The 13,328-nt window shown below is 42.5% G+C and overlaps 1 protein-coding gene across 1 annotated transcript in view; it reads right to left on the bottom strand.

The window, feature by feature from the left end:
• ptprua (protein tyrosine phosphatase receptor type Ua) overlaps window positions 1-13,328 on the bottom strand; it is a 187,213-nt gene that overhangs the window by 29,306 nt on the left and 144,579 nt on the right. The window contains 5 exon segments of the mRNA XM_063899996.1: window positions 347-419; window positions 4,911-5,098; window positions 5,341-5,498; window positions 5,877-5,906; window positions 7,660-7,798. Of these exon segments, the coding sequence (XP_063756066.1) occupies window positions 347-419; window positions 4,911-5,098; window positions 5,341-5,498; window positions 5,877-5,906; window positions 7,660-7,798 (588 nt within the window).

Below are 13,328 nucleotides of genomic sequence, written 5' to 3'. Positions count from 1 at the left end.
CCTCAGGTTATCCTCCACGTCAGATTCAAATGAAATGAAGGTTGAACTAAAGGGTGAATCTTTAGAGGTTTACAAGAACAGTCTACCTTTGTTTTTATCAAGATAAATGACAAAGCAAAGTAATCAGGAAAGGCAACACTGATAAAAAGAAGTCAGACGGATAAGAAATACAGGCACTTAGATGATGATGGTGGTTTTGGCAGACTCATACTGTTGTTAAATGGCAATAAAATGTACAGTGTGTAAAAAAGGGGTTATAAATGTTAAGGTGAGCAGTAACCTGCAGTAAAGACAGTGACAGAGTTAGTATTAATGTTGCTTTAATGTAACCCCACACAGTACTTACGGCTAAGCAAGCTATCATGCCTTCCTTTGGTCTTGTCCTTCTTTTTCGTGACATCCCAGCCATCAAAAAAACTCTGCAAGGAAAATAAAAAAATCTAAAATAAGTTTGATAAACAAACACAAACACATTCAAGATTAACAGATGCAGGGATGTCTTTTTTTTTTGTAGGCAGACCTGGAAGTTAGTATCACAAGGACACCACGTTATGATTTCTGAAGTAAAAAGCTAATGTTGTTGGCCGTCGTATAGCTCAGTGGGTAGAGCAGGCGGCCATATACTGGGGTTTGATCCCCATGCGATCCCCCCGGGTTCGAATCCGGCCTGGGTCCCTTTGCCGCACGTCTTCCCCTGTCTCCCTGTTTCTGACCTGGCACTGGTTGCCCAAAAAATTCTTAAAAACATTTTTAAAAAAAACCTAATGTTGGGCTATACAGGAACTACAGCACGGTCACATGACTTCAGGTCATCACCGCTAAGCTAAAGGCGGCTAATGTTGGGCTATAAAGGAACTACAGCACGGTCACATGACTTCACGTCACCACCGCTAAGCTAAAGGAGGCTAATGTTGGGCTATAAAGGAACTACAGCACGGTCACATGACTTCACGTCACCACCGCTAAGCTAAAGGCGGCTAATGTTGGACTATAAAGGAACTACAGCACGGTCACATGACTTCACGTCACCACCGCTAAGCTAAAGGAGGCTAATGTTGGGCTATAAAGGAACTACAGCACGGTCACATGACTTCACGTCACCACCGCTAAGCTAAAGGAGGCTAATGTTGGGCTATAAAGGAACTACAGCACGGTCACATGACTTCACGTCACCACCGCTAAGCTAAAGGAGGCTAATGTTGGGCTATAAAGGAACTACAGCACGGTCACATGACTTCACGTCACCACCGCTAAGCTAAAGGCGGCGAATGTTGGGCTATAAAGGAACTACAGCACGGTCACATGACTTCAGGTCACCACCGCTAAGCCACAGACTTTATTTCAGACTTCTAAACAAAACTATTGTTGATAGAACTTTGAGATGAGGGATCTAAAAGTGCTAAAAGGCTGACTAATTTCAGGCTTTTAGGTCTCATTCCTTCCCTCTCTAAAGAGATGACTTTGTTGATTTGCTCCAACCCCTGAGGTTGTCTGAACAACTTCTCTATTATAGCGTCTTGCCAAGTCATCAACAGACATCTGCCACAACAACAGCGAGGAGAGACGACTCGCTGCACGGAGAGACGGCCTCGAGACGGAGGACGGCAGTCATTCTTATTCTGCACACAGCGTGAGGCTGGCTGCTATAAGGAACCGTCGCTCTATAATACCTCTGTGTTATACTGCTAACTCTGAGACAGCTGTTTATGACATCTACTAAACCTGCTGCTGGTGCAAGGAGATCCGTCATTGAATGTAAATCAATGTGAGAAACACCAGACCAGAGAGGGAAAGGTGTTTTCCAATCTGATGTAATTTGTTTTCTATATCCTGTGTTTATAACTTGAGAACAACTAAAACAAGTTTGTATTTATCTAATAAGGTTTGGCAGGTGAATTTATTTGTGTTGTAATATCAGTTTTGATCAAAGGATGCCTGAATAGGACAATTACTATAAGACATTCCTTTTTTTAATACCATTTTTTATTTATTCCTGCACTCTGAACACAGCGGCATACTGTATGTTGTGTGTTAGGAAGTTATTCAACATTATGGTAACATCCTTTGGCTAGAAATACAGTTGTACACCGTTAAATACAGGGTTTTACACTCTGCACCACACACAACACCCGCCGTCTTTAGACCCCCTTGCAGCACATAAGCTAAAAAATGTATACGAGTATAGACGGGGCTGGCTTCAGTTATTGAATGTCACGTCCAGATCTTCCTGCTTTGTTGGTAAGCACATCCAGGCTCTCATTCTGCTGTCTTTCCAATATCCCATCCCTGTGTTGAGAAGGACCATACTGGGACCAGCTGGGACCCCCGACAGACTCACAAAGCTCACTGATGGGAGGAGTGCATCTGTCACTGTGCAGGGAATGTCTGCTCTAATCCTGATGGAGAAACCCACCTTCGTCCAGCAACCACAACAAAAACCATTTCACCTTCATGGAGATTCACTTCATTTATTTCTTCTCTTTTAGAAATGCTTAAGACTTAAAGATTCAATATGTGGTATATAATAAGTAGAACTCAGAAAACAATGGGTATTCATGAAACAAATAAGCCTGTATTGATCCCCAGAGGGCAATTTCAGGTGTAACAGCAGCACTAAGACAGCAGAAATAATTAGAGATTCATAGAGAAGTAAAAATAACAATAGATAATATATATAAAAATATAAAATCCATCCCAAAACTAAACAAGAATCCCTTGGTATTTATTCATTTTCTCAACATATATTGTAGCCTGCTAAGTTTTCCACAGGGACCAATCATTATCTTGTCAATCATGATAGTTTACATTCAGTATAAAATATTGATATGATTCTGCCCCTTATAAGCTTTTATGACAGATTAAGTGGCATCACTGTCACCTGATGACTGACAGAAGATGGAAAGATTTGTTTGAGGTCTTTAAGAAACAAGTATGTTTTTGTTAAATATGTTCCAATCTGCACATATTTTGCTAACGCTAAACCATTAGCACAAAATTGACTAATGAAATTTTAATGACCTGAATAGACCTTCCTAAACTGAATCAATGTTGGCCAAATGACTTCACGTCATCGCTGCAAAGCTAAAGGAGGCTAATGTTGGGCTACAAAGGAACTACAGCACGGTCACATGACTTCACGTCTCCACCGCTAAGCTAAAGGTGGCTAATGTTGGGCTATAAAGGAACTACAGGACGGTCACGTGACTTCGCGTCACCACCGCTAAGCTAAAGGAGGCTAATGTTGGGCTATAAAGGAACTACAGCACGGTCACATGACTTCACGTCACCACCGCTAAGCTAAAGGCGGCTAATGTTGGGCTATAAAGGAACTACAGCACGGTCACATGACTTCACGTCACCACCGCTAAGCTAAAGGAGGCTAATGTTGGGCTATAAAGGAACTACAACACGGTCACATGACTTCACGTCACCACCGCTAAGCTAAAGGAGGCTAATGTTGGGCTATAAAGGAACTACAGCACGGTCACATGACTTCAGGTCACCACCGCTAAGCTAAAGGAGGCTAATGTTCTCTGTGATAACGTTAAGTCGCCCCCTTAGAGTTGAACTGTATAAAGTAGCATTTAAAGGATCAAACTGGTTGTTGTCATGGGTTGGGCTTTACATAATGGCTCTGGCTTTTCATCATATTGTCATGCTGCAGTGTGCAGTGTGGGGGGGGGCGTCCAGGAGATCCAGGTGAATACAATATGACAGATTTACCCGGGAGGGCTGCATCCGTCATGGAGGATGACATGCTCTCTGTCAACGTGTTTATTCACCAGCTCCGGTTCCAGATGCTGGCTTCCCAAGCACAACACATACAAAACCACAACCCACACCAAGTTGCCCAACTCATTCAAACCCCCCCCCCTCCCACACCACACCACACACACAATGCCTTGCAAAGCATCTGATCAATGGCAGCAGCACAACCCTGTGGGAAATAAGGGTTATGAAGTCTGACAGAGAAGTGAAGTGATCCCCCTTCATCTCCTTTATTTCTCCAGGCGATGGGGAGCCAGACTGAGGACTGAAAGAGCGGCCCACATATTGATTTTGGTGTGGGGGGGGGGGGGAATCTGTTGGCCCTTTAGGGATTTTAATGAATTGAAAAAGTGCATCTGGCATCCTTCAGGTGGAAATGCAAAAAAAATAAAATGCTCCTCACAACAGGTTGATGTGTAGCACGTTATATTAAAGTCAGAGTTTGAAAAAGCTGCAGAAAGTTTAGTTTATCTGCAGATGAAGGATCCTCGTGAATATTAAAAAGTTCAGTAACACAATGGTGATATATTAAAACTGCAAATAAAAGTGAGTAAATGATGCCGTCTGTACTGTTGTTTCCACACCTTTTCTATACCAGCTGGAGACAGGGGGGTCCAAGTGTTGGAGGAATTATATCCCACAGATACGACCCCCTTTGCTTCACAGATATAAACAGCACACATCCAAAACTACATGGACATCTGAAGCAAGATTCATTAAAGCCATGGTTCTCCTTTCTATGGTTTTCCCCTGGAATCAAATTTGCAAAGATTTTCATTTTTACGTCAGATACTGTATAATTGTTTGTAAGAAATTCAGATTTTTTCAAGTAATTTAATATTTAATTGTATTCAGAATTATGACGTGTATCTGTAAATCCAAAATTCTAAGTATTTCCTAAAAATTCTGACTTTTTTCTGGAAATTTCTGAATTTTGAATTCCTTGAGAATATTCTGAATTTTTCTCAAAATGAAAAAAAGCTGATATTTTTCCTAAAATCTCATAATTTAGAAGTTTTTCCCAAAAATCTCATAATTCTGGAAAAAAAAAAGACAGAATTCTGACGCCTTCGCCTCCAAACCTCGACTTAACTTGCACCTCCACTTCTCCTGTTTTTCCCCCTGCTCCTCCTCCTCCTCACCTCGTACTCCTGTTTGAAGCCGTACCCCTCGGCCGTCTTCATCTGGTTGATGTGCTGCAGCAGGTCGGCCACCCTCACAGCAGGGTGCAGCTGACCCGTGTGATAGGGAGAACTCTTCCTGCGACTGTGGCGCTGCGGAGAGCCTCCCAGCAGACTGCTCGACTCGTTCACGGAGCTGCGCTGCTCGTCTGGGAACACAAACACATGCAGATTAAAATATATACATGTTTAAATAAATGTAAACTTTGGGACTTATTATATATTTTACAGAATATTTACATTCCATTATTTATTTTCCCTGGGATAAATAGTTTTCTGTGTCAACTCGGACACATGCTTGAAACCAAACATGGCTGAAGGTCAGGAAGCAGGATTTTCCTCTCCTCTCTCTCCCGACACTTTACTTGAGAGCACCCATATGTTCTCTTACTGCGAGTGTTGCACCCGTGGGCGTCCATGAAGGAGTTGGCCATCCTCTCGTCCTGCTGCAGCGTGCTCTGTTCCGTCATGCTGCAGTCCAACGAGCTCAGCTTCCGACTCTTCTCCTGCCTGTAGGACATGGCCGCCTTGTTGATGGCCACCTTCTTCCTACTGTACAGATGCAGAGAGAGGTGGGTGGGAGAGCCAGAGAGACGGGGGGGGAGGACAGGGAGTGATAATAGAGAATGAGAGGCAAAGAGATAAGGAAAGAAAAGGAAAGGAGGGCGGGTGAGGAGATGAGAAATTGGACTGGGCGGGGGGGGAATATAAAGGACTACAAGATTGAAACTGGACGAAGGGGAAAGTGCGATTTGGTGATAGCAACAGAGTGGAGGTGGTGTGGTGAAAGGAGGAGGAAGAGGAGGAGGAAGAGGGGGTCTATACTGGAGGATGAGGTGAGATAACGATGCTCATTTGCACTGTCCTAGGGCAAGCAAAGGGGGGAGGATGGCGATGGGGAGGAAGATGGATAAAAGAGTAACTTACGGGTAGTAAGGGTAAGGATAGAAGTCCCTTCTGATTAGCATGAAGGAGGAGGAGAGACAGAGAGAGCCAGGAGAAAAAAAAAAAGAGAGGTGACTATGGTTTATCATGACGGGCATCAGGAAGATTAATGAAGATGCTCAGTGCGTTGAAATGTTGTCAGCAAGCAATCATGGAGCAAAGCCTGGAGGGGAGAGCTGCTGCACACAAACCCAGCTCTGGAGCAATGGAAACATCACTTTTTCTGAGGTTTACTGGGAATTTCATGTATTTATTTAGCTGTTTTCCGGAAGCTTTAATCGTTTCTAAATTTCATCCTGCAGAAAATGTTTAAAGGCATGAACAAACTTAGCATGTTAGCATCACAGAGGAATGGTTAATGGTTTAAAGATGGACATGTTCGGCTCATTTTCAGGTTCAAATAAGGGCTTTAGTGGAACATTTTCCAGGCTTTAATTCAAAAGCTCTTTATTTTTCTGCCTGGAAAAGGAAATACTCCCAAACGTAGAACAGGGCCTTTATAAATTGAAGAACCGACTTGCATCAGTAAATGCAAAAACATCTATTATTTACTTTATTTAGGAATGAAAACAGGGGACGGTGAATTCACATTCTCAAAAAATAATACAAATTCACTCGCTTTTTACTTGAATCCTAATTGTCTTCCAAATCTAAAACCCGAAGTCTTTACATTTTACAAGTTCAGACTCCTTCACTTCTTGTTAATGGATCTACCAAATTTCATGTTGAACTGTTAAAGCATTAAGGATTTAGAAGGCAGTTAGTAAGCAGTGTTTCTTGGCATCTTTTCTGTGGCAAATCTATCCAGAACCTCTCAAAAATGTGCTTTAAAGTGTTTCAAAACAAAATGAAAGGATTGCAGTTAGGTATTGTTGGATATGTGTGTGTCTCCAAACCAATTTGTTATGTCTGATGCTAAACAAATTGCTCCTCCACTTGCAGAAAGCGACGCATTTCTCCAAAGCTGAGTTTTGTGGTGCAGCACGCCCTGGAACGTCTTTTTCTTTTCCATTGCACGGGATCTCTAATTGTCCTTTTGATTACACAACCAAATCACATTCACACATACAGTCTGACTGTAAATGATTGACAACATCTGGTGGCTGAATATAAACATGTCCCCCCCTCCCACCTTCTCCTATGTGGCTGTCTTTTTATGCCTCTGAATGTTATCAGTCTCTGCCTTCTTCCAGACATCCATTCACTCTGCCTCTATTCTCCGAGAGAAAATCCCTCAGGGCGGAAAAAGTTCCCTTTCCAAAAACAACCTTCCTAACCAATTACCAGCCCATCCACTGGCACCTCGCAGCTGCTCGCCTCATGTAACTGAGTGGGCAATGGAATAACATGCCCCTTGATGAAATATTTCACACCAGATGAGTGTTCCTCCGCCGCCCGGTGACCGCAGGAAGAACACACTGCAGGTGCGTCGGGCGGCGGAGGTAATCTGCAGGTGGAGCGTGGCCAGCCAGCTCTGTAGCGTCTGAGTGTGCTCAGCCAAAGCACGCAGACCTTGAAATTAAAAGATGAGATGAAACACAAAAGCTTGGCTGAGGCAGCGGCAGGCGGGGAGAGTTTTCAGGATTAATGCTCTACCATTCCACTAACTCTGGTTGTAATTCACTCTCTCTGCCAAAACGCTTTCTTCAATAGACCCCGGCTGCCAGCTGGGAGGGAGATAGATTCACTGCTCTGGATCGGGAACAATGAGTGTCGAGAGCGTCAGCGTGTAACCCCCCTTTCTCACTCTCTCACAGACACTCACCCCTTCTTCACGATGATGACGATGGCGCCCAGCAGCAGGATGAGGACCACTAGGCCCCCGGCACAGGCACCCAGGATCAGACCCATGTCCTCGGCATGCTGGGAAACCTCCAGCGCTCGCTTGGAGTCCTTACAGGCAGCTGCAGGGTTAGAAGAGAGGAGAGGAGTAACTAAACATGTCTTATTTGGGCAGAAAATAGAGCATACATTTGGCACACATCTGCTCTAAGCTGTCACACAGGTACCTGAAAGTTTGATACCCAGCCTCCCTCTCACTGAGGTGGGCTTCCTTATAGTTATCATGCATTGAGCAGCCTGGTGATAACATATCAGCTTCAAAAGACGTCAGCTCACGAGTCTTTCAAGTCTAATTTATACAATGAGTGACGGATAGATCCTGATGGAGTCCGTACAGTAATCCTGCCATGGTTACAGAATCCTCCATGGTTAGAAGTTGGTAAGAGGCACATCCCGTTTAGCTTCAGAAAAACCACGCTCCTGTTATCTCCCCGAACTGATGCACGCTCTCATTCCTGCAGCTAATGCCCTCCTACCCGTGTGTCACACTCGCAGAGCATTTCTGTCTCCATGAAACCCCCGTCTGTATGAATCATCCGGGCTTCCTGCTGTGCCTCATCCCAAAAGGTGAGAAATTGAGGAGTATTATAACTACACTCTCGATTAACCTCACAGAGGAGAAAACAAATAAGGCAGTACACCAAAAAGATTTCAAAACCTCTCCAAAAAACAGCTGAAAGGTACCATTAAGTACTTCAAGACAAACGAGGGCTGTAATAAAGTATAGATGGATATTTGTGTGTCTCAAAACACATTTGTTATTAGAAGATAAAGCAGAGAGTGACGCTTTTCTTCCTGTTCTCCATTGCAGGGGATCTCTGTTGATTACAGAACCAAATCATTCCTACAGATAGAGTCTAAGTGACAACATCTGGAGCTAAATATATAAAACGCAGAGAGCGAATCATAACTCCGGCATGTCTTGGCAGCTCCCGTCAGAAATTGGACAACATCTCAGTATTTTGAAATGAAATGATGCTTCGGCCCTTTGTCTGCAGCTGGGGTGGGAGGGGGGGGGATAAGCTGCTGATGACTGTAGCTCCTGGCAGACAATGCCGTCTGACAGTCCTGCAATAATCACACTCTGCTTTTCAGGGGGGACATTTTTAGAAATCGTGGTAAATTTCATTGCACCAAATCCAGCGATGGGTCCTTGCTAAAGAAAATCCTGTGGGAAGAAATTACACAGCACAGTGCAGAGGCCTGCTCAGCTGCAATGTGTTTTATGATGGGGGGCCTGAAGCTGAAATGTGCTGCTATCACAATAAAGTTGCTCTTCAGACTGCAGGAGTGGGAGAGTTTCGAACTCTTCAGGAAATAGAGAGCAGTCAGGTGTGGCTTTACTGTTGTAAATTAGCTGGATGTCATGAGTACAGATTCTTTGATCCATGCCGTGTCCCAAGTTTACTCTAATCACCTCTGCTGGTTTCAGTGTGTCCCAATGCTATGAGTGTTTGTTTTATTTTGACAGGTATTTTCTCCTTGTGCCTTTACTTCCTATGTTTTCCCCCCTGATAGTCTCAATGTGTTTCATCTCCCCTCCCCAGCTGTGTTGTCCTGTGTGGATTTAGTCTTCCCGAGTGTTCTCCGTCAGTTTGTCGTTCCTCTGTTTGGCCCCGATGTTTTGGATTCCCCTTGGCTGCCCTCTCGTCTCCCAAGTCTTCACGGTTTGTTTGCTACTTTTCCTTTAGTTCAACCTCGCCTGCTCCTTCAGTTTCTGTATTTTTGTAGCAGCTTTTAATTTTAAAAAAGCTTCAAAATTCTGACTTTTTTTCTAAAGTTCAACTTTTACAAATGTCCCATTATCTTCTCACTATTCTAAGTGCTTCTTCATGTGGCCCTAATCTTCTTCATTCACACTTTGACTCCCAATTTGTTTCCCTTTCTATTTTCTTTTCAAACTTCAGATTTTTTTTCTTCCAAATTTCGACTTTTTTAATTTCAGACTATTTATTCTAAATTATCCTTATTTTTGTCCATAAATCTTAACATCTTTCCACGTCAGGGTTCTAGCAGGCCACAGGCCACTTGGATAATATGGCCATTCTGATGTACAGTTTCAAAATAAAAGACCTTTGGAATCTGTTGTAACAGTGACATTTTCAAAAATAATCTAAATTTCCTAAAAAGTCAGATTTTTTTTACATATTTCTCACTTTTTTGCAAAGTTTGGCTTTTTAAAATGTCCCACTATTTTCTCATATGAGCTATTATTTCAAAAATAATTTTGAAATAATAGCTCGTATATGATAATCAAAGGGCTTCAAAAGCCCAGCCGTGCGACACGCCGGAAATACAATCCCCAGAGGATAAGGAGTGCGTCCTCGGTTATAGCTCCTCGATCCTCGATGTGCATTTGGAGAAATGAGATGTCCTTCAACATGGCGATGAAATCGATTTCCAGGTCAATACCTACGGATGATGAGTACTCAGATGATGCAGTAAACACAGAACTACACATCTGTGCATCGATGCCAACTGAAGTTAAAGAGTGTATTACCATGTGTAGGTACTACGGTTTGATAGGAACAGTGAATTGTGTATTTCACTGGTTTTGTTTAATGATTTCATTGTTTCCAAACCTAAACTGTGCTAAATTCATCAACATGTGCAGGAAGTGTTGGTTTTGCATTTACAGCATCCACAGAAAATTAAAATAAGAGGGCAGAGAAGAAAAACAATTTACCAAACTGAGATCAAATATTCTCCATTTACACATCTATGTTATATAAGCCGGTTTCACACAAAGGTCTGGGCCTCTCCATTGAACTGTCACACACATTTTAAGCTACAGTTTCAGAGGCTAAACGGCTGAGCTGACGTGAATAAAAAAAAGCCTTTCAAGACGATTTGATTTGTAATGATTTGTAATGATTTGTAATGTTCGCTGCATTTCATCCGAGAAAAAGAGCAGCTCCGGAGTGGCACGGAGGGGAAGCACCACCTCGCTGCCGGGCCTGGAGCGAGTGTGTGGGAAGCTGACAGAGGAACATCAGCATGTCTTCTAGACTTTGCACTGCTACAGTTTTTAAAAAGTCTCCTATACACCTTATTGGTTACCTTAAAGAGGGCGAGTCTGCATAAATTGTGTTCCTACTTCTACTTTGGAGCAGAAGTGCTTTTACTTTGCTGCACTAACACTATAATATACCCTCTTTTGCCTTCTACTTCCATAGTTCAGACTTTTGAGAGAGCTGCGAACACACACCTCTTTTATATATATCTTTGATGTTTGCTTGCATCTTTATGTAACATCTAAGTCTATTAGCTTCAGTTTTGACCTTTTATGTGCACTGTTTCTTTGCTGTAACATTGCAGTCTCCCCTGACTGGGATTGCTGATTTTGATTCTGCCTGTAGTTGTAAGCGTTATCCTTTATGTATCGAGTACTTTTGTTGTAAGACTTAAAAAAGCACTTTTTAAACAGGTTTTAATCTCATTAAAAGATGAGAAAGACACTATTTAGATTCCCCAAATGTAATGAGTTTGTCCAGATAACACTTGTACTTACTTGTTTAAGGATATTATGTAATAATACAAATGTAATCATGAGAGTTAATGTAATATTTCCAAATATAATTAGTTTCCAAAGCAGCAGTAAAATAATCCTCCTGAAATACGGCGCTTCTGCATTGCGTAACGCTGTGTTCCTGAAAGCAGCGGTGCTCTTCTCTGCCTAGCAACAGCAGATATTAAATACAAATAGTTGTTAAGCTTTTAAAAAAAACACGTTTTAAGTTTGAATCTTCTTTATGGAGAGAGAGGAACAATTTAGATTCTCAAAGTCTAATTTGTTTATCTAAATAACACATGTTTGAAAATGTAAGTTGAAAGTTTGGAGCTGTGTGGAGAGTCTGCAGCAGGTTCAGGGATACAACACTCTAAACAAACACAATTTTGTTCGACCATGAAGTTGTAAAAGAGGGCGGCAACAAATCTCCTATACGACCCCCCCCAGCAGACGACAGTAAGAGGATTCTTTGAAGCCATCGCACTTCAGATAAGAGAAGAGTTCGGGGAGGGGAATCCAATCTACCTAGCAGGCGTGAATCAGGAGGGAAGGAACGAGGGGAACAACTTCATTTCCTCCCGCCTTTTGTTTGAGAGCTTTCTATCCGTGTCCGTCTCTCGAGCAAACACTCCTGCCTTGCTTCCTCTACTGGGAAAGGAAATAAAAAAGGAACCCGAGCTGCATTTCAAAGCCATGCGAGCCCGAAAGGGGTTTTCCAAAATGTCAGTGTCAGTAATTCAAGAGGAACAGTGCGAGGGAGACTTTGTTCGCTTTCACCTTCTCCTCCCGGGTCTCTGGTGAGGGGAGGTTTTAGAGGGGGCTTCCTCTCTTTGCAGCACCAGAGCAACACTACATCCGCCTCAAAACCCCAGTGGACATGCAACCCATAACACACACACACACACACTGATTTTAAGATTACATAGAGATGATTTATATTTGTGATTCTGATGTAAGAGGAACAGACATCACTCCAGTGTTGAAGCATTTCTCAGAATACAGCTTCTTATTTTTCATACCCCCATCACGATGGATAATGAAAGCATTTTCTCCAGCAGTAATTGCACACACAATTTAACAAAAGGAGTCAGCGGGGCAACAAGTCCCCAGTAAGACCTCATTATTTTCCTAGTTATTTTAATCATGATGATCCATTACAGTCTTACGATCCGCCACGGCCAAGGCAGCAGGAAATATTGTGAGTGCGTTACCTTTTACACTTACATTATGATTGTGAGGTTCAAGAGCCTCAGATTAAAAGCTTTACCCCCAGACCTCTGTGGAGTATATCAGTATGTGGCGTCTCTACTTTAAAGAGTCCTCTCCTGACTGATGTCAGGTGTATATCAGTATGTAGCGTCTCTACTTTAAAGAGTCCTCTCCTGCTGATGTTCAGGTGTATATCAGTATGTAGTGTCTCTACTTTAAAGAGTCCTCTCCTGCTGATGTTCAGGTGTATATCAGTATGTAGTGTCTCTACTTTAAAGAGTCCTCTCCTGCTGATGTTCAGGTGTATATCAGTATGTAGTGTCTGTACTTTAAAGAGTCCTCTCCTGCTGATGTTCAGGTGTATATCAGTATGTAGCGTCTCTACTTTAAAGAGTCCTCTCCTGCTGATGTTCAGGTGTATATCAGTATGTAGTGTCTCTACTTTAAAGAGTCCTCTCCTGCTGATGTTCAGGTGTATATCAGTATGTAGCGTCTCTACTTTAAAGAGTCCTCTCCTGCTGATGTTCAGGTGTATATCAGTATGTAGTCTCTACTTTAAAGAGTCCTCTCCTGCTGATGTTCAGGTGTATATCAGTATGTAGTGTCTCTACTTTAAAGAGTCCTCTCCTGCTGATGTTCAGGTGTATATCAGTATGTAGCGTCTCTACTTTAAAGAGTCCTCTCCTGCTGATGTTCAGGTGTATATCAGTATGTAGTGTATGTATATAAACTAAATCTATTATTATTGTTATTATTGTAAATTTGACTAAAGCTTTCTCACTTTAGTTTCACTTGGCTCCGATGTTTGCAATTACCATGAGGTTGAGCCTCCTACTACACTGAGATAATTACCAGTGTTTAAAACCACCTCT

The sequence above is a fragment of the Eleginops maclovinus genome, chromosome 13, assembly GCF_036324505.1.
Source record: "Eleginops maclovinus isolate JMC-PN-2008 ecotype Puerto Natales chromosome 13, JC_Emac_rtc_rv5, whole genome shotgun sequence".
Classification (NCBI taxonomy): domain Eukaryota; kingdom Metazoa; phylum Chordata; class Actinopteri; order Perciformes; family Eleginopidae; genus Eleginops; species Eleginops maclovinus.
The sequence above is the reverse complement of the archived record's forward strand: the minus strand, read 5'-3'. Positions and strand labels throughout refer to the sequence as shown.